This window comes from Diaphorina citri, unplaced genomic scaffold (genome assembly GCF_000475195.1).
Source record: "Diaphorina citri unplaced genomic scaffold, Diaci psyllid genome assembly version 1.1 scaffold982, whole genome shotgun sequence".
NCBI lineage: Eukaryota > Metazoa > Arthropoda > Insecta > Hemiptera > Psyllidae > Diaphorina > Diaphorina citri.
In genome coordinates this window covers 34,525-54,081 of record NW_007378413.1, presented here as the reverse complement: position 1 = coordinate 54,081, position 19,557 = coordinate 34,525, and the positions used below count along the sequence as shown (strand labels likewise).

Sequence of the window (19,557 nt, the reverse complement as noted above, 5' to 3'; positions counted from 1 at the left end):
TTCAAGTATCTCGGATTAGACGGATTTGAAAATCTCATTCACTGAACTCGGATTTTCTAAACACTTTTTTGTCAAAATGAATGAAAAAAACCTATTGAGTTTAAACGTGGCTTGAGATAAACCGATTAAATTAAATAAGTTGAGCTTTAAATATTAAACAGTCTGCTTTATGAAAACTGCAAATGAGAAACCCCCTCGTTAGTTCGAATCGGGGCCTCCTCGAGGCCCATGGGCGGCCCTTTTTAAAAAGGGTAAACAAATTGACGAATGGGAGGAATTTAGGGCAACAAACTAGCGCTATCTTCCACCAAACATAATGATGCGGCGAGCCGAGGAAGTTTTATTTTTACGTGGCTCGTAGGCTCCATTTGTTCCTCCCTACTGTGGATTACGAAATAATTTCACTTTGGCAACACTGTTGATAAAAAAATCGAGGTAAAAAAAATATTTTTTTTTTTTTTTATCATTTATTCATTTCATTTCATTTTTTAGCGAGATCGTGCGAAAGTGGGATACTCGTGTGTGGAACCGTATGCTGTCTGTGGGGGTGTGCTCTTCACGAATCAAGTCAGATTTTTTAATAATGTGTGTTTAGTTTGCTTCATTTTCTTCAAGTTTTTGGCAATAGTTTTGATTGTGCTCGTGATAACTCGCTTTTTTCACCTCAAGTGTGTTGACCTGGATTTATCATTGAAAATTTCAATTCTTCAGCAGAGCAGACAACTTGTAAGAAAACTATGAACGGAAACAAGACAGGAGAAAACCCCAAGCTTCACAAAGTGACGGTGGTTCTGGGCGCTCAGTGGGGAGATGAGGGCAAAGGCAAAGTGGTGGACATGTTAGCAGTAGATGCTGATCTGGTGTGCCGTTGTCAGGTAATATTCCTTTTACATTCCGATAGAGATTTATACTTGGGAAGTCCCCCAAGTCTGGGAGGTGAAAAATGTTGAGGCCATTCTGCCTTGACCTTCAGACCTTGTAGTTTTGTTCATTGTAAACTGTATTGATTCATCTCATACTAGTTGCCAATATTATTTGCATCCTAATGCTAATCATACATAATGGATATCTAGGTACATGTCTGGTTTTGTCTACATACCTAAGTATTTATGAAATAGGTAGGTACATCCTATGAGCAACCCAATTTGGTACTTGTGCAGAAGTCACGTCCATGAAATATTGCTACCAAAGGAAGTGGGACAAACAAGCAGTGACCAGTGTTATTATAGGGTTAGGTTAAATGCAAGAAGGAGTTATCACAATTAGAGTAGTGATTAGTGTTATTATAGGGTTAGGTTAAACACAAAAAGGAGCATTTCTCTTCCACGGACTTGACTTCTGCATAATTACCCTTTTTTCTATGATCCTTCAATCAGTATAAGTACATACCATATCTAATTTACTGACTTGTATTAGTAGTAAGTAACCTCTTATTTGGTATCTTACCCCTGCAAATCATGTTGGTACAGTTGATAAAAAAAAATAATAATAACATTTGGTAGGACAGTGCTTCTTGAGTGGTTTTGAGAGATTAGGCTTCAGCATTTCAAACATTTTTAATGATCTTGCATTTTCTACTTCTAATGAGAATTTCTTTTAGGCAACATTGTGGTCCATTTCTCAGAGCAATTCTGCACATTAGGAAAGGTAGGTACCTACAGGTTTTCTGATTACACCACGAGCTGTCACAAATGAGCAGTGACCAGTATTATTATAGGGTTAGACTAAACACATAAAAGAGCTTTCTTTTTTAATTAACTTGTACAAGTATGTTATTGAGATTTTTAAAAAAAAAAAAAAAAAAATCAAGTTCATAGTACCTATGCTATGTGTTTCAAACCCAATGGCTAACAGGTAGAATCCTATTAATAATATTTATATCAATTCTTAAAGAAAATAGGTGAAGGTCATCTTGTTACCTCTTGTGATATTACTCACACCTCTGATGTTAAGGCCTTATCATCATCAATATTCTTCACTTTATTTTTATTCACAGTAAATTGCTTGGGCAGTCTGTAAAGTCTGTATTAGAATAACATTTTTTCATAAAGATAAAATATGGACACACTTGATATAATTGACAATATGTATTGGTAATTCAGTAGGTATGATGTACAGTATTGAGAGTAGGTAGGTAAATAGGTCTTTTATACTAAAGGTATTCTTCTAAGGCCAGCCACTCACTATCAGGTAGGCCTGACAAGCAGACCTAATCAGGTGCACCTGTCAGGTCTACCTGATATTTAGAAGTAAGTAGGTACCTATCCCTATCCACTATTCATGAAGTATTCATATCAGTCTTAAATACATACTTTAAAAGGTGATTTACCTATGATCTTCTGTTTAACTATCTACCTCTCTTTTGATCTAAGTCTATAATAAGCTTTACTTTATTTTCTTAAAAGAATAAAGTAGGTACATGTTTAAAACAGTTAAAAGTAGATAACTACCTAACTACCTACATACTTACCTACTGAACTGAAATTATGAAAATGAGTTGGCATAGTTTATAATTTTATTATTATTGCATGCAATGGGTACCTATCTAAGTATCTAATACCTACGTTACCTATGCTTTGCTTTCGTACTAAGTACAGAGAGACATTGTGTTTTGGGTTATGTGAGTAGGCACTAAACTTTTGCTAGCAACTTGCTCTACTTGTCTCAATAGGAGGAGGAGGAAGAGAAAGAGGAGGAGGAGGATGATGAGGATGAGAAGAAGGAGCAAAGAATATAAGGAAGAGGAGAAGGAGGAAATAATATAAAAGTTCTGTAAGAGAATGTTGAAACAAATGTAAAACGAAAAAGAGGGAGACCTTCGTACAAAGTACAGAAAACATGATTTTGCATTCCGCTCTCGTTATAACCAGTAGGTATTATTGTAATGCGATGTCGTTCCAGTCATTCCCTAAACCCAATAGAACCTTTTCATTCTATTGTTTTACTAAAAGTACTTCCATGTTTATCCTTGTCCTACCCTGTGCCTATGGTACAATTTTATCAAAAGACAAGAAGCAATAAAATCTTATTAAGTAGATACTTCGGTATTATTGCAGGATATAATTTGCTTTACAAGGAATTCCTTTTGTCGGCACAAATCGTCTGTATTGCAACGGAAATGGATAAGATAATTTTGTTTGACGTAAAAAAGGCACCGAAGGCTTGTTTGTTGACTGCGACATTCTCCGGATTTCTTGGGTGGGCTTGGCTAAATATTTTTCCTTTTTCCTTGTTGTAATCTCAAGGTTATTCCCAAGGAATCCTTGGGAAGGATCCTTGTACTTTACTTTGGTGACAGCTGACAGCGACTCACTCGAAAAGGAAAAGATCTCAGCTAAAATATAACTTTTCAAGCTACCTAATTTACAGCCTAGCCAGCCTAGTTAGGTAGTTTGGCGGTTCAATTCCAGCCCTTCCAGAAAATCCATTCTATAAAAAGGTCCAATACGTAAGACCGTATCTAAGATATAGAACCTCATTGTGCCCCTATTTATATGCCTTGAGTACTCAACAGTACTCAGTACTCAACAGTACTCAGTACTCAACAGTACTCAGTACTCAACAATCATCATAATCCGTTCAAGAGTTATCGCGGAATAAAAGGCGGTTCAATTCCAGCCCTTCCAGAAAATCCATTCTATAAAAAGGTCCAATACGTAAGACCGTATCTAAGATATAGAACCTCATTGTACCCCTATTTATATGCCTTGAGTACTCAGTACTCAGCACTCAACAATCATCATAATCAGACTAACCGTTCAAGAGTTATCGCGGAATAAATTAATGATCGATCTAAATAACTATTATGTAGGTGAGAACTTGTCGGGTTGAAACTTTGAACTTGCTTCGTTCTGAACGACCGATTATGATGCTTTTATGTAGGCAGATAAGTGTTGTAGTTTATAAGTACATACTACATATGTAATTATTATGTACCTCTATTACTGTAACTGTAATTACTTTACTGACCTTCTGCTAAGGTCTTATCGTCCCGAAATCAAAGAGAGAAGAAAGACAGGATAGGAGAAAGCCAGCCGTTCCGAAAACGAACATCATCCGTTCAGGATGAAATCCGCTCCGGGCAGGAATGGAACCCGCGACCTAGCGCTCACGAGGCAGACGCGCTACCAACCAAGCTACTAACTAGGCTGGCATTTAGCAAGGAAAAAAATATTTATATATATAATAATCCAAGTACATACCTAAGTACTGTTATTAACTACGTAGCTACAATAAAGTACTAATTTACTCAGTACGGCGTACGGAGCAAGCGAAATTGTCGGTCGCTAATTACAAGATGATCGTAAACGGGGAACGAGAAACCAAACCAACAGAACAGACGACCTTGGGAGGCCTTGACATTGGCATACGTATCACATTAGCACAGAAAACAGAAACTAATGATTCTAATGAATGACGTCAGAAGCTAGTCCTACCCAGACTGTCAAGATTGAGTAGCTTGCAGGCTCATCTTGCAAATCATTGACCTAATGAGTCAATAATAATGAGTAAACATATGAGAATGTAGATTCCCTACACTTCAAGTGCTTTAAGATAGAAATTTTTTCATACTACCTAGGTATTTATTATGTAAAATGTGCACTGCCTTGGAGTAATGCCACGCTTTGCCTTGGCAGTGTATAGCATCTCATTCAGTACTAATAAAAAAGATATAGGTAGGTAGATATAAAGACTATTAAAGACATAATGAATGAAACATACATTTCAACGTTTCGTGTGGACTTGTAGAGAGGTACCACAAATAAATCAAGAGGTTGCTACAGGAGGTCGCAGGGTTCGATTCCCGGCGGGGCCAAGGTTTTTTCGGCTCTGTGCTTGGAGTTCGGGGTGCACTCAGCCTCGTGAGGAAAATTGAGTAGCTACTTTAATCGAGTATAGCGACCAGTGGCGACATTACCAGAGTAAAAAAAAAAAAAACAGTTATAATTAACGGCTCTGAATTCCAAGAGAAATATTTCCAGATGAATCTAGATTGTTCTTGAATGAACGCAAAAGTGAAAAGTGCAATATTTCCATTACTGTGTTATAGGGTGATTCAAAAGTACCTACCTATGACGCATCATCGCTCAAGTACACCCATTTTAATGTAGAAGGATAACTACAGTTCGGTCCTCAATTTCTTGGTGATAAGTTGATCGTCCATCCTAGGAAACAAGATTTTATTTATTTTACAGAATTTCATGTTTTGTAAAGGGACTTTTCAGTCTCATTCTGGCAGGATAAATAAGGTACCTATAGTCTATATTGATCTACAAAAGTGCATTTACATTATTACTGGTTTTGTAAAGGAACATATTTTCAGTCTCACTCTGGCAGGATAAAGAAGGTATATTCTATTCCTTTTGACAGATCTACAAAAGTTCATATCGTTTCGTGAAGGGACCTTTCCGTCTCATTCTGTCAAGATAAACACGCTATATTCTATTTCTATTGTTTTGGTTACAGGGTGGCAACAACGCAGGTCATACTGTGGTGGTAGACAGCACAGAGTACGATTTCCATCTGGTTCCCAGCGGTATCATTAATCCTAAGGCCAAGTCCATCATAGGTGAGTCAATAGGGGTATCTTGTAATTTTTAATCCAACGAATCCGGATTCGATTGGTTCAAGTGTTTGGATTCGATGAATTTGAAAATCCCATTCACTGGATTAGGTTTTTTTTTTTTTTAATGAAATTGTGTTAAGTATACCTAAATGCTTGTCATCACAACTATTGTTCCCCAGTTATTACACCTTGATAAATATTATGACTTGACTTGGACTCGAACCACCAACCTCCAGATCCAAATTGGTATTTGATCCTAATCCCCCATACACGATGAAGTGTCATATCTCAAAGAGTTATGACTTCTTACACGCTATTAGAACCATGAATACAGCGATAGAACTCGAGAGCGATATATAAACTGAGGGTTCAAGATGTCAATGATAGTGTAATGCGGTAACAAGGTGAAGTTGAAGATGTGCTTGGCATATCTTGGATTTTATCTTGAATTTTTTTCGTGTTTAGAACACCTACCTAGACCTTGGCATAAGGTCCAACAATTTATTTATGTTCAGCAGCGATTTGCACGAATAGGAGATATTGTTCAAAGTATTTTATCATTAGGTACTCTTCCTTCTAAGTGTTTTATTATTTGGTATTCTTACTTCTATTTTATTATAAGGGGGTTTTTTGCTGGAAATCTGACGCCCCTGTGGCGAGCCTTGGTCACTAGATTAACCTATTAGCCAAGGCTAGGGCACACAATTTTGAGGTGGGCAAATCTTGAATAAATTATAGGTAGGATACAGCCCGGATTTAAAGTTTCAATATGAATAAATACTTAATGCTTCAATGGAACATGTTTTCACAAATTTACTGTTCTCTTGTTACAGGTAACGGAGTTGTGATACATTTACCCGGACTGTTTGACGAGTTGCAGAAAAACGAAAACAAAGGCCTTACTGGATGGAAAGATAGGCTTCTGATCTTCAATGGAACATGTTTTCACAAATTTACTGTTCTCTTGTTACAGGTAACGGAGTTGTGATACATTTACCCGGACTGTTTGACGAGTTACAGAAAAATGAAAACAAAGGCCTTACTGGATGGAAAGATAGGCTTTTGATATCGGATCGCGCACATCTTGTGTTTGATTTTCATCAGGTAAGTAGGGTAATACTTTTTTGTCCTTGTCAAATTTCAAGGAACTTGACCACTAGGCCATTCTCCCTTGAAATGTAGGATGTAATTTTGCAGAGAGATCCGATAAATTATTTAGATCAAAAGTGTCCCTTGGCCGGGTTTCAGGAAATGTACGGTTCGCCCGATATTCAGGACCAAAGTAGGAAAAAGAAAAACTTCGGTAGGTATTATTGTTATTTTTATTTTATTAAATGAAAATTATTAAAACATTTTACAATACCTACCTAGCTCTCCTTTTCAATTGTTTGATTTTGTTTTATTTCAGCAAGTGGATGGACTGCAAGAGGCAGAGAAGGGTAAGAAGTCTCTGGGCACCACGAAGAAAGGCATCGGTCCTGCCTACTCGTCCAAAGCCACAAGGAATGGCATCCGAATAGCCGATCTCCTGGGAGACTTCAATGTGTTCACAGAAAAGTGAGTCATTTTATACTTCGTATTTTCTTACTGTATGTAGCCCCGTTCCACGAAAGTATGAATAAGTTTTTTTTCTTCTTCTTCTTCTTTTCTCAATTTCAGTATTTTTTTTTTTTTTTTTTTTTTTTTTTTTTTTTTTTTTTTTTTTATTAAACATGATTCAACCAAAGAGATTCCGTTTTGAATGTCTACACTTGCTGACTTGCTGCCACAGGGCACTTATGTATTTTCAATGGTTATCTGAAAGAGGACCTCTGAGTGGAATTTTGCTACATAGTTTTTCGTGAAAAATTTTCAAAAATTAAATAAAGAGTCTGTCTCTCATGTTAAGGGAGATGTTTTAATACATAGGTTTCTGGAAACCTTGTAGCGAGATGAAAATATAGTAGCGCCATTTTGGGGTGTACGTGTACATCTGCAAAAGATTTGCTTTAACAAATTCATGCCTTTTATTAAATAAGTACTAATTGTGCATTCCTCGTTTACAGGAGATTGGAGACAAATTGCAACGCATAGGCAACGAGGTTGGCGTTACGACGAAGAGAAAACGGCGCTGTGGTTGGCTGGATATCCCCCTGCTGAAATATACGTCTATGGTGAACGGGTACACCAAGTAAGTATTGTTTCTGTGTCGTAGCATGTCCATCTCGTCAGGTGGTCTGTGTCGTAGCATGCCACTCCCGTAGAGTGGTCCGTGTCGTAGCATCCCCAACTCTTAGTCATGTCCCTCATCACATGGATAATAAGAGACAATTCTTTCCATTTTGAATGTTGATTCAATACGAGAACACCAGTAGTTCACTACTAACAATCGAAATACGAGTGCAAATTGTCGATATTGGGGATCAAATCTGCGACATTCTGCGTGGCAAGCAAGCGCGTTACCACTAGGCTAACCCAATGAAATATCTTGACATTTAATGTTGTCAACCAATTGTTATTTATTTAGTGTTATAGTTATTTGTTACTTATTTATTTAATCATTTCTTTTAATTATTATGTAGCTATTTGTTTTTATCAAGTTAAACGTCAAATAAACTCGGTTATTAATCCTCTTTCGATATTCACTTCCAGGTTGTGCATTACCAAGTTGGATATTCTGGATACCTTCGAGGAAATCAAGATAGGTGTGGCGTACAAACGTCATGGCAAAACTCTCCACTATTTCCCCTCCAACTCTTCAGAACTCGCCAAAGTTGAGGTGAGTAGAGAAAAAAAAATAATAATAATACTAAATACTAATAATAATAATATGTAATAATAATAATAATAATGATAATAATAATGGAAAAATTTTCATTTTTTTTTTTTTTTTCAAATACGTGTTCCGCAAATGTAATAGAAAGTCGTGTGATGTTCACACCAGATTTTTTTAAATAGAGGAACGGAAATTAGTGGCATTCTTATTTTTGCCAAGTATGCACTACTGGCGTGAGAAAAACTTGATTATTATGGTTACTATATCGACAATATTAGGGAAAAATTGATTACTTACTATTTAGCAAGCTAAGTAGGTATTTGCACGTAAATAGGGTGGTCTGGTCACATACAGAGAGGATATTTGTCAGCAAAATGAATAAAAAACAGGAAGCTGCTATTAGTGAGGAAAAATTGTAAAAATTGGGCAATAGATTTACAGCTTTTTACCCGCTTAAAAATATTCTGTCAAATATCATGTTAAGAGCTATAATTTTTTTGTGGGTGTTGTTTTTCTTCGAATTTTTTAAGTATTATGTTCTTATCAAGGTGTAAAGGAGCCGCTCTTTGCTTTCGTTATCGGGTCCGGGTAAATGTTTTTAAATTAGTGACGCACAACGACACGAGAAATTCCTCGTTTTGTCTAGAAATTTACGAGACGAAACGAGATATGATAATTTCTCATCTCATGACTAATTAAAACCATCCTCTCGTGCATCTCTGAGATTTAAAGAGACGTTGATAGATAGCTTTGGCTCACAATACGCCGAGAATTGTTCAGATTTTATAAAGGCTTCATTGACTGACGTTTTTTAAAAAAGAAAATGATGCAACATTTTGAGATTTTTGAGTGACCTAAAATGATCATTTCTGATTAAAATCGACGGAATTCTTTAACAGTTAACGTTGGGAGTAATTTATTATTCATTATCATTATAAATTACAAGTATTTACATTAGATGGAGTACATTTTTAATGAAGTACCTATGGTTATGACTTTGAGACATATCCTTTGTGTTGAGCTACTCGTTTAGATCTTGTGTAGTCTTGAATAGATTTTATCAAGCGAGTGTAGGTTTGAGGTCTTTTTTCCATGCGTATACCCGGTATTTTAGATCTAGTGCCCGAACGAGGGGTGGACCGGTCTTCCTGGGGGTTCTTAAACAGGGAGGATGCCAGTCTGACTTGGACTCGAACCACCAACCTCCAAATGCCAAGTCCATCGCGTTAACCACTACACCACTAAGGTTGGTTTAAGTACCTAATTTAAGTATGTATTAAGTAGAACTTAAATTTAATGTACATATCTAATGGGTAGGTACGTACTAAAAGTCTCTAATTTGGTTACCTATTAAGTAACTGAAGATGAAGACAATGGAAACAAAATCTTGTTTCAACAAAGCAACTTGAGAACTTTTAAGAAAGAAAAATAAAAAGAGTTAGACGACTTTAGCCCATTCTTGTTCTGCGTATCTAAAGAAGGGTGAGAGACATGCTACGATACAGAAGAGGAAGGAGATGTCTCATTTTTATCTTGAAAAACTACACTCACATAGAGAAGAAAAAAATAATAATAATCCCACTTGTGATAATGGTTCATTTTTCGTTCCACAAAGACATCACTATCGTTCATACTTAGATTTAAATCCATACTCGCGGCTTGTAAAGGGCTAATTCCCATTCTCACATATAGCAACGACTCAATTCGAATAAAGTTCTCCAATTATATTCTTAAGCTTGAAAATAACATTTATTTTAATTAGCATACAAAAGGGGAAAGAAAAATACAAGTAGGTAGTTATGTATGCTCTACATATGCTGAGAACTAATCAAATACAGGGTACCTAACTATTTACCTAGGAAAGTAAGAAGCAATGTTTTATTGACCCTAGTTAAAAAAAAAAAAAATAGTAGGGATTTAGGGAATCTAGGTAACTGTATGTTCCCGTACATGACTTTCTATTGAGGATGGATTATTTTTTATACCAACCTAGGTATCTTTGTATTTTTCTATCTTTTTAAAAGGCTTTCACCTTTTTCTATTGAATAAGAAGGATATTGCCTAATTTGATACAGGGCTCTTTTGAATTCCGGCATTTTCAATAGGCTACTATTTTCAAAAGGGTTCAAGGAAGTCATCTTTTTCTTCTCCCAGTGCAGGAGGTAGGTATTCCAATAGATTCTGCAGAGCATCTGACAGGTCACTCTTAATCCAAAGTCCGAGAGAGAAGTAGAACGGGATATGAAAATCTCAGCCGTGGGTGACCTAGCGTTCTCAAGGGAAAGTGTGTTACCCTCAAAGCCAACTAGGCTGGCTGATTTCAAGCTTTCTTTTAAATGTAGCACATTGCATATGCAAAATATTATCGGGCATTCATACAAATCCATGTGTTTCACAGTCTGGTGCACATAAAAAAAAAAAAATCTAATTTTATTGAAAACTTTTACCTACCTACCTAACCAGTTGTTGTTTCAACAACGCTTAACAATCTATTCAATAAGCTAGTACATACAATGCATACGTACATACTACGAGCCACGATCTGTTAAAACTCTCCCATCCCCATTACGTCATACAGTAGGTATCTATCTAGCTACCTTCCATTTCCCATAGCATGGTTCATGTAAGATAGTTTGAATTGACTCCTTGCATGTACTCAGAAGCTACAAATAAATACATGTACCTTGTTCATAATAATAATAATATTAAGCAGGTTTTTTCGCCACTTGAACTCGAACCACCAGCCTCCAGATTCGAAATCCACCACGAAAACCTTACTAGTGAAGACCCGAAGGAAGACCTTAGGTTAGCCACCACTATACGACTGGGGTAGGTTAATTGCCCGTAAAATTTTGACCACTTGACTAGAGCAGCTTGACCTTAGTAGGGAACAAATTTAGTACACCGTAGCAAACATACATACCTACCTAGATATGTTGTTAAACCTATAAAATACACGAGACCTTGCTTAGACTGCTGGGGTAAAGGGACTTTGTAGTCTCATTCGAGCAGGATAAACAAGGTATATTCTATTCTATTCTATTTACCTACCTCTAGAACGGCCAAATGTTGAATCCTCCCATTTACCTGCTAGGAAGAAGGAACCATAGCATGTCTCCCATTGAATAAACATGAATAAAGCAATTCATCAAAAATAGCGAACTTCCGGCAGATACTCCACTGAAAATAAATACCCATACATGCTCCTCTTATCTCTCTTTACCCCTCCTCCTCTCCCCTATCTCTTTTCCTTCTCCCCCTCTCATTTCTTTTTACCCCTCCTCTCCTCCCCCCTTCTTATCTCTTTTACTATCCCTCCTTCTTCTTCCCCTCCATTTCGCACGTCCCCTGTCAATAGGTAAATGTTATGAAATCCTTCGATTTCTCATCCATCATGTAGATACTGTAGAGATTGCCCTATTCAATGCCATGGCGTATGGAAATGAACATGTTATTCTGAAATTGAAAAGAGGGGGGCAGAATAGGAGAAAGCCAGCCGATCCGAGATCGACCCTACCTGTTTAGGATTTCGCCCCGCGCGGGAGTCGAACCCGCGACCTAGCACTTACAAGGTTCTTGCGTTACCTTCCAAGCTAATAACTAGGCTGGTATCATATCCGCATCATTGTCCGTACAGCCACTGTCAATAGGTAAATGTTATGAAATCCTTCGATTTCTCATCCATCATGTAGATACTGTAGAGATTGCCCTATTCAATGCCATGGTGTATGGAAATGAAAATGATACCGTGAAATTCAAAAGAGAAGGGGGACAGAATAGGAGAAAGCCAGCCGATCCGAGATCGAACCTTACCTGTTTAGGATTTCGCCCCGCGTGGGAGTCGAACCCGCGACCTAGCACTTACAAGGTTTTTGCGTTACCTTCCAAGTTAATAACTAGGCTCGTATCATATCCGCATCATTGTCCGTACAATAAGATGTAGATAGAAACTTTCATAGTAGAGACGTAGGTGTACCCTTATATGAGATCAGTTTTCCAACGACAAAAACTCTGACAACGCGCGACGTTGTGCGATCATATATGAAGTAAATGTGACGCGCGACATACGATATTTCTATGCCTGTATTGCCCGCAACCACATAGTTACATAGAGCCAACTAATCCACTGAATTTGATTCGATAGCGCAACATCGGTGTCGCGTCGTCAGAAGTTTTGTCGACAGAAATCTGATCTAAAACAGTGTCCACAGTCGACGGACCGTCGATCGATGTGAATAAGACAACTTTTTTTCTAGTTTTCTGTGGACACAACTTTTAATAGAACCGCATCGTAATCCACCTGTATTAGTATTACTGCACAAAAAGCCCACTCCAAGGCTTAGGTGTAACGGCAAACAGCCCTAATAGATGCTTGGGTTAAGCTTCTCTGAATCTACGAATCCACCTGTAGCTTGAAAGGCCTGAAGAAGTCGAAAGCTAGGTTTTATTTTCCGTAAAAAAGTGGCACGGAATAGTTGAAAACTAGCCCCCAGTTTTGAACAGAGGGGGAGATAGGGGGACGCTTTGACATTATGAATATTGAAGTAGGTACTGACAATAAGGAAGGATAGGAGAGTGAGAGAAGGAGGGATAGATGGGAGAGAGAGAGAGAGGGAGGGATAGATGCGAGAGAGAGAGAGAGAGAGACAGATAGGAAACAGACAGAAGAAGGGGGAGGGTAGAGAGACGGAGAAATATGGCATCATCCAAGTTTGGGTACTGAGCAGGGAAGTCGGGGGTGCAAAGCTCAAAGCTCTGGCTATATGGCGTGCACAGTATTCAGTCCAATGCGCATGCGCGGCCAAGTCCACGTGAGGACGCGCGTAGATCAATTTATAGTTTCAGTAAACTTTCTGCTTTCGAAAGCGTCACAAGGGGAGAAAGCTTCGGCTTTTTTCGAAAAAAAATTCCTCCGTTTCCGTGTATATTTTTGTGTACATTTTGTCTACATTTTTTTCTCTCTCAAAAAGGGAAAGATACTTTCACTTTCCGTCATCTCGGAGTAACAGGTATGTGAGTATGTTGTGCATGCATGGCTTGTTACTTATTAGTTGCATTCGTAGTGTAACTCTCTTTTTCCATGTTTTTTCTTTCGATCGGTGTATTTTACGCGGCGGAAATTATATAGACTTGAGGAAAAGCCGCGCTTTAATAAATTTGTTTACTATTAGCCACCTACTTTGGTTACTATTACCTTTAGAAGTTCAGTGAACTGTAGAACTCATCCGGAAAAAGGCCCCTACTTGACTACCTTGGCCCCTTAAACGTGTTTGTCAAATATCAGCCAAATCGGACAAACCTTCGAGAATACGTTCGAGTGTGTTGAAAGTTGAAAATACCGTACTAGCTTGTCTAGAGTAGCCTCTGTATTTAATGGCAAAATCGATGTCGACTGAAACCGTCCACACTGCCTCGGCAACATAGATTCACCTCGTCGATCGACGGCTGGTCGACTTTGTTTGGACACCACCTTTCCACTCGATCGATAACTCCTGTATGCATTTTTTAAAGGAATTTTTAATTGGGTTAAGCATATTTCAATGCTTATCACAAATATCGTTCCCCGATTATTACACCTAGATAAATTTTATGACTTCACTTGGACTCGAACCACCAACATCCAGATCCAAAGTTTAACGCGTTAACAACTGCACAACTGAGGTTGGTCGATAACTCCTGTATGTTCTCAGTTTCAGGTGACACCATGGCTCTGTCCGCGATGACATCAGAGGACCACTGCTCCATGGAGTGTATGTCTGTCCAAGATCCTCACATCCGGGCCGGTGTACCTCCAGCAGGGACCTGGCTATGTTGCATGTTTTGCGGATGGTTACGATCTAACAAGAGCGTCCATCAGGCGTCCATTAGTGTCGCTATGCTTCTGGTGATGGCTCTCCTGGTAGGATCTCCTGTTATATTCCTCATCACCAGCGCTCCTGAAGATCGGTCCGGATGTCTGCAACAGGTTAGTTTCCAATGTTTTACCTTAAGGCCCGTTCCCATTTATCGTTCGGGAAAAAATCGTGTCGTCCGTAGTGGGAACACTCTTATTTAAATTACATTGCCTACAAAGACATTCGGAAGAAATTCGTCGTTCGGAAGAAATTCGTTTCTTGTGTAGTGGGAACACTCTCATTGAAATTACATTGCCTACAAGGACAGCTTGAGTCGTTCGGAAAAAATTGTGTCGTGCGTAGTGGGAATCTAGGCGTACGGCAGTGCTCCAGACCAAGTTCCGGCCTCAACATTTAAATTACATTGCCTACAAGACATTCGGAAAAAATCGGATGAAACTCACGACAAGGAGGAACGGGCCTAGTCGTATTTTCCTTTCGGAATTTCCCGTATTTTGTCGTGATAACGCCTTTACTAAACCATAGGAAATCTAAGATGGCGCACCGCCGGAATCGGTTCCGTTACCACACCTCTGGGAATACCTTCTTAGAAGATCTTATTTTCCTTCGCTGTAATTTAACAATATCTCGGGAACGGTATGAGCTAGAGACTTGAAATTTGGTATATAGTTCACAAATGTGACAAGGATGCGACTTGAAACTTGGTTGAGATAGGTGCTGCGGTTGGCGGTATTTTGACCGCTTTTTGGCGATTTTCTACCGTTTTTTGGCGGTTTTCATTCTTATTTCCAGAAGATCTTATTTTCCCTTCTTAGAAGATCTTATTTTCCCTTCTTAGAAGATCTTATTTTCCCTTCTTAGAAGATCTCATTTTCCCTTCTTAGAAGATCTTATTTTCCCTTCTTAGAAGATCTGATTTTCCCTTCTTAGGAGATCTTATTTTCCTTCTTAGAAGATCTTATTTCCCTTCTTAGAAGATTTCCCTTCTTAGAAGATCTTATTTTCCCTTCTTAGAAGATCTTATTTTCCTTCTTAGAATTATGTCTATAATGGTATAATGTCGTGTCAGCTAGGAGGGGGTAGTGCCGGTACCTACATCCTATAATTTTCTCATTAAGCCTCTTACTCGTAAAAAAAGTAAAAAAGGTAGGAAATAGCAGTATCTTGAACAAAGTATCGTCATTACACTCATTAGCTCTCTGTTAAAGCTTTCAAAAATGATAGGCTCTTAATTTTATTATACCATAGGTCTGAGTATAACTATACCTAGATATTCCTTTGGTATTGCATAATCATGTATTATACCCGTACTTCTGCGTTTCAAGGTGCCCACTTTTGTTCTCAGAACCATTAGAGTGAAAAAAGGGAGGATTATAAAGTCCCTTTTTCTTGTCCAGCTTAAACATGACAGTCTAACTTCGAGCTTTGTCATATATTTAGATGATATATTCAGATAATAAAGTACGTCTGAAAAGAGGTCAGAAGAACGGGAAATATCTCGAAAATTTTCCTCCCCTTTCACGAGAGACTTTCACAAAATGTTTGGGAAAATTCTTCACCAAAACTATGTTCATACGCGTCTCAAGTTAGTCCATTTCTTGGAATTTTATCTCGAAAACAAAACGCCAAACTTTTCAAGCTCCAAAAGTTTAAATCTGATACCACAAAATACGTACGTCTTGTTATAAAACCGTTGAAAGTCGTGTAACTTTATATACTCGTGTTATTCTCGAAGCTTAAGATTTTAATCCCTTTTAAAATTGTTCCAAGTATGTTTTGTTATCTACGTGCCTATACATGTACGTTTGTACGTATATAACTGCTAGCTATAATAGTAGGTGCTCGAAAAGATGGGCTTTTGTTTCTTTTAATCCACATGCATTTACGCTCTTTTACGAGTATTATTGCGAAACTCGTCTCTACTCTCTACGAATAAAAGAAAATGTTTTTCTGTCTTTTTTACTGGGTAGATAGTAGGTAGGTATTCTACATACATCTGGGGATTTTTGAAAACGGCTAGACATTTACCTAGTTGAAAACCCCTGCTCTAGGTAATTCATTGCATGACATATTCTTCATGTCGAGCTTAAGGACCGTTCTTATTAACACCCTCCAGGTATCCATTTTTTCACTGTCGCCAAAAAAGCTCTTACTTTGGTTGTATTTGCGAACCTTTTGTTAAGGGGGGGGTTGTGGGGGAGCCACATATGTACATAGGGGATCACCCCCACGCAACTTTTCAGAAATGCAGTCCGATCGAATTTTAAGCGCCGCAGGCGAAACTTTTTAAAAAGTTAGACCCTAATTGTAGCTGAACACTAAAAGTGGTCAGTTTCCATGACTCAATGATAACTACACTGGTCCTGCACGCGGCAGAGCCGGGTTCAGTGCCCATTTTTGCCCAAGTACTAAACCTTTTTTTTACATTTAGGTATAGTACCGAAGTACAAATCCCAAAACCGAAGTACAAATCCCAAAAAGCTGGCGGGCCACGTGTGGCCCGCGGGCCGCTAGTTGAAAACCCCTGCTCTAGGTAATTCATTGCATGACGTATTCTTCATGTCGAGCTTAAGGACCATCCTTATATTAACACCCTCCAGGTATCCGTTTTTTCACTGTCGCCAAAAAAGCTCTTACTTTGGTTGTATTTGCGAACCTTTTGTTACCGTCACGCGTTCAAGTCAAATATTTTTGTTATGATCCCTCCCATTTAAATAAAAAGCTCATAAAATACACATTTACCGTGCAACAAGGAATCCTCGCCATTAAATAGGGGATCAGAGAAGGAATTTCACAGACGATGCAATATTTATACGTACGTGCTTACGTACGTGAGCGGTACAGACGTCATGCTGGCTTTAGTAGAGACAAACGTGACTGAGAGTAAAAATGCTGACATGCTTCGGGGTCAGTATTGTTTTTACGTGATCCGTCTAACAGGGGAAGAAAAACGTATGACTAAATAGGTCCGGGATTTCTTGCCCTTGTTCAATACCTAAGTGCTACACATTTACCGTGCAACAAGGAATCCTCGCCATTAAATAGGGGATCAGAGAAGGAATTTCACAGACGATGCAATATTTATACGTACCTACGTGCAATATTTATACGTACGTGCTTACGTACGTGAGCGGTACAGAAGTCATGCTGGCTTTAGTAGAGACAAACGTGACTGAGAGTAAAAATGCTGACATGCTTCGGGGTCAGTATTGTTTTTACGTGATCCGTGTAACAGGGGAAGAAAAACGTTTGACTAAATAGGTCCGGGATTTCTTGCCCTTGTTCAATACCTAAGTGGACGGCAGTGCGCCAGGCCAAGTTCCAGTAAGCACGCCTGTGTTGTTTTTACGTGATCCGTGTAACAGGGGAATCGTGGGACTAAATAGGTCCGGAATTTCTTCTCCTTGTGGGACGAAATAGTTCAGGGGAAGAAAAACGTGGGACTAAATAGTTCCGGGATTTCTTCCCTGGTTCAATGTGGGACGAAATTGGTCCTTCCCAAGGATCCCATATTCCCCAGGGATATTTCCCGAGGTACTATTGAGTACTACCTATGTAAACTATCAGAAGCGGATGAGGGAAGGAGAGAGAAAGGGAGGAGGGGAGAGAGAGAAAGAGGAAGGAAGGGAGGGAGGGAGAGAAAGAGAGAGAGAGAGAAAGGGGAGAAAGAGCGGAAGAGAGAGAAAGAGCGGAAGAGAGAGAGAAAGAGGGAGAGATAAGTATCGCTGGATTATACATACCCTTAGAAAAAAAGAGAAAAAACACACACACTTTATATTCTTTTTTTGTGTGCCATTTTTTCTTCTCGCCCTAAGCTTGCCTGCCAATAGAAAATATTTACATTTATTTACCTTCAACCTTCACCTATTGTGAAGGGGGAAAAGGTGGCACAAGTACAGAACGAAAACAGCCTTGAAAATTCATACCTACTGTTTAGAAAGTTCAGTAGATTTTTTTTAAACTTTTTTAAGTGGGAGGATATTAGGGGGGAGGGGGAAAATTAGATACACGTAAACTGTAGAAGTGTAGACATCCTGCCAGACATTAATCTGTGTGGCCTTGAGTTCAAATTTTCCTCCCCTTTCACGAGAGACTTTCACAAAATGTTTGGGAAAATTCTTCACCAAAACTATGTTCATACGCGTCTCAAGTTAGTCCATTTCTTGGAATTTTATCTCGAAAACAAAACGCCAAACTTTTCAAGCTCCAAAAGTTTAAATCTGATACCACAAAATACCTACGTCTTGTTATAAAACCGTTGAAAGTCGTGTAACTTTATACACTCGTGTTATCCTCGAAGCTCAAGATTTTAATCCCTTTTAAAATTGTTCCAAGTATGTTTTGTTATCTACGTGCCTATACATGTACGTATATAACTGCTAGCTATAATAGTAGGTGCTCGAAAAGATGGGCTTTTGTTTCTTTTAATCCACATGCATTTACGCTCTTTTACGAGTATTATTGCGAAACTCGTCTCTACTCTCTACGAATAAAAGAAAATGTTTTTCTGTCTTTTTTACTGGGTAGATAGTAGGTAGGTATTCTACATTCATCTGGGGATTTTTGAAAACGGCTAGGTATTTACCCAATAGGCTATACTATAGTCGCTCTAGTACAGGGGTTTCCAACTTCCATTGTAAAAGTTAGGGTAAAGGAACACTCAAATAAGCATCATTCAATAGGATAAGGAAAGTCGTGTGATGTTCACACCAGATTTTTATAACCTCCTTCCCTTTTCTTCTATAGGTACCGAGATAGGTATACTCGTGAGATACCCACCTATACCTACTAGTAGGTGTAGGTTAATAGGAGTTTTTTTTTGTCAAGGTGTTCTTGACAGTGACTTTTTTTTTAAGTAGGTATACGAGTAGAAAACATACGAGTAGAACTTAAATGTCCTTTGCTTGTGAACGTATCCGAGTAACGTTTTAAAAACTCTCTTACATTTTACCAGCCTTTTAACGGGTACCTAAGTAGAGCTCTAATTTAAGCTCACCTATGTATGTAATATTGGGTGTTTTTTTATGATGGACCTCGAACCCGGGACTTTCTGCCCTCAGTCTTTCCCTCTTCCCTCCCTCCCCTCCTTTGCGCCTTCGTCTCCCTCCATATTCCTACCCTTACCTATAAAGATAAATCTCCCCTCCTTTTCTCTCCTCATCCCCTTCCATCTTCCCCACCCTATCCTTCTGTCACTCACGCGTTCAACACTAGTTGCATTATTTGTTGTGGAAAAATAAATAAAAACTCAAAAGCTCGGAGAGAAAAAGCATTTGGAAAAAAAAGCTGGGAGAAAATAGCTCTGTTGAGTTGGATTTTTTCATCACTTTTTTTTACAGGTTACTGTTTAGATTATTAGTACTTGTTTTTATTTTATACTT

The 19,557-nt window shown here is 38.4% G+C and overlaps 2 protein-coding genes across 2 annotated transcripts; both read left to right on the top strand.

Moving 5' to 3' along the window:
- Positions 1-478: 478 nt before the first annotated feature.
- On the top strand, positions 479-8,336 carry LOC103513533 (adenylosuccinate synthetase; the record flags this gene model as incomplete). The annotated part of the gene is made up of 6 exons (XM_026826707.1): positions 479-875; positions 5,467-5,569; positions 6,540-6,670; positions 6,975-7,124; positions 7,597-7,736; positions 8,198-8,336. Coding segments are annotated over exons 1-6 (801 nt in total), but the record flags the coding sequence as incomplete, so codon positions are not given.
- A 4,668-nt stretch (positions 8,337-13,004) lies between these two features.
- Positions 13,005-14,741, top strand: LOC113469189. The gene is made up of 2 exons (XM_026826692.1): positions 13,005-13,330; positions 14,012-14,741. Exon 2 carries the CDS (start codon positions 14,026-14,028, stop codon positions 14,374-14,376), a length of 351 nt encoding a protein of 116 aa, XP_026682493.1. The 5' UTR covers positions 13,005-13,330; positions 14,012-14,025; the 3' UTR covers positions 14,377-14,741.
- Positions 14,742-19,557: the final 4,816 nt, after the last annotated feature.

What these genes read in the sequence shown, in the direction of transcription:
- LOC113469189 (XM_026826692.1), top strand. Translation starts at nt 14,026, where the DNA reads ATGGCTCTGTCCGCGATGACATCAGAGGACCACTGCTCCATGGAGTGT.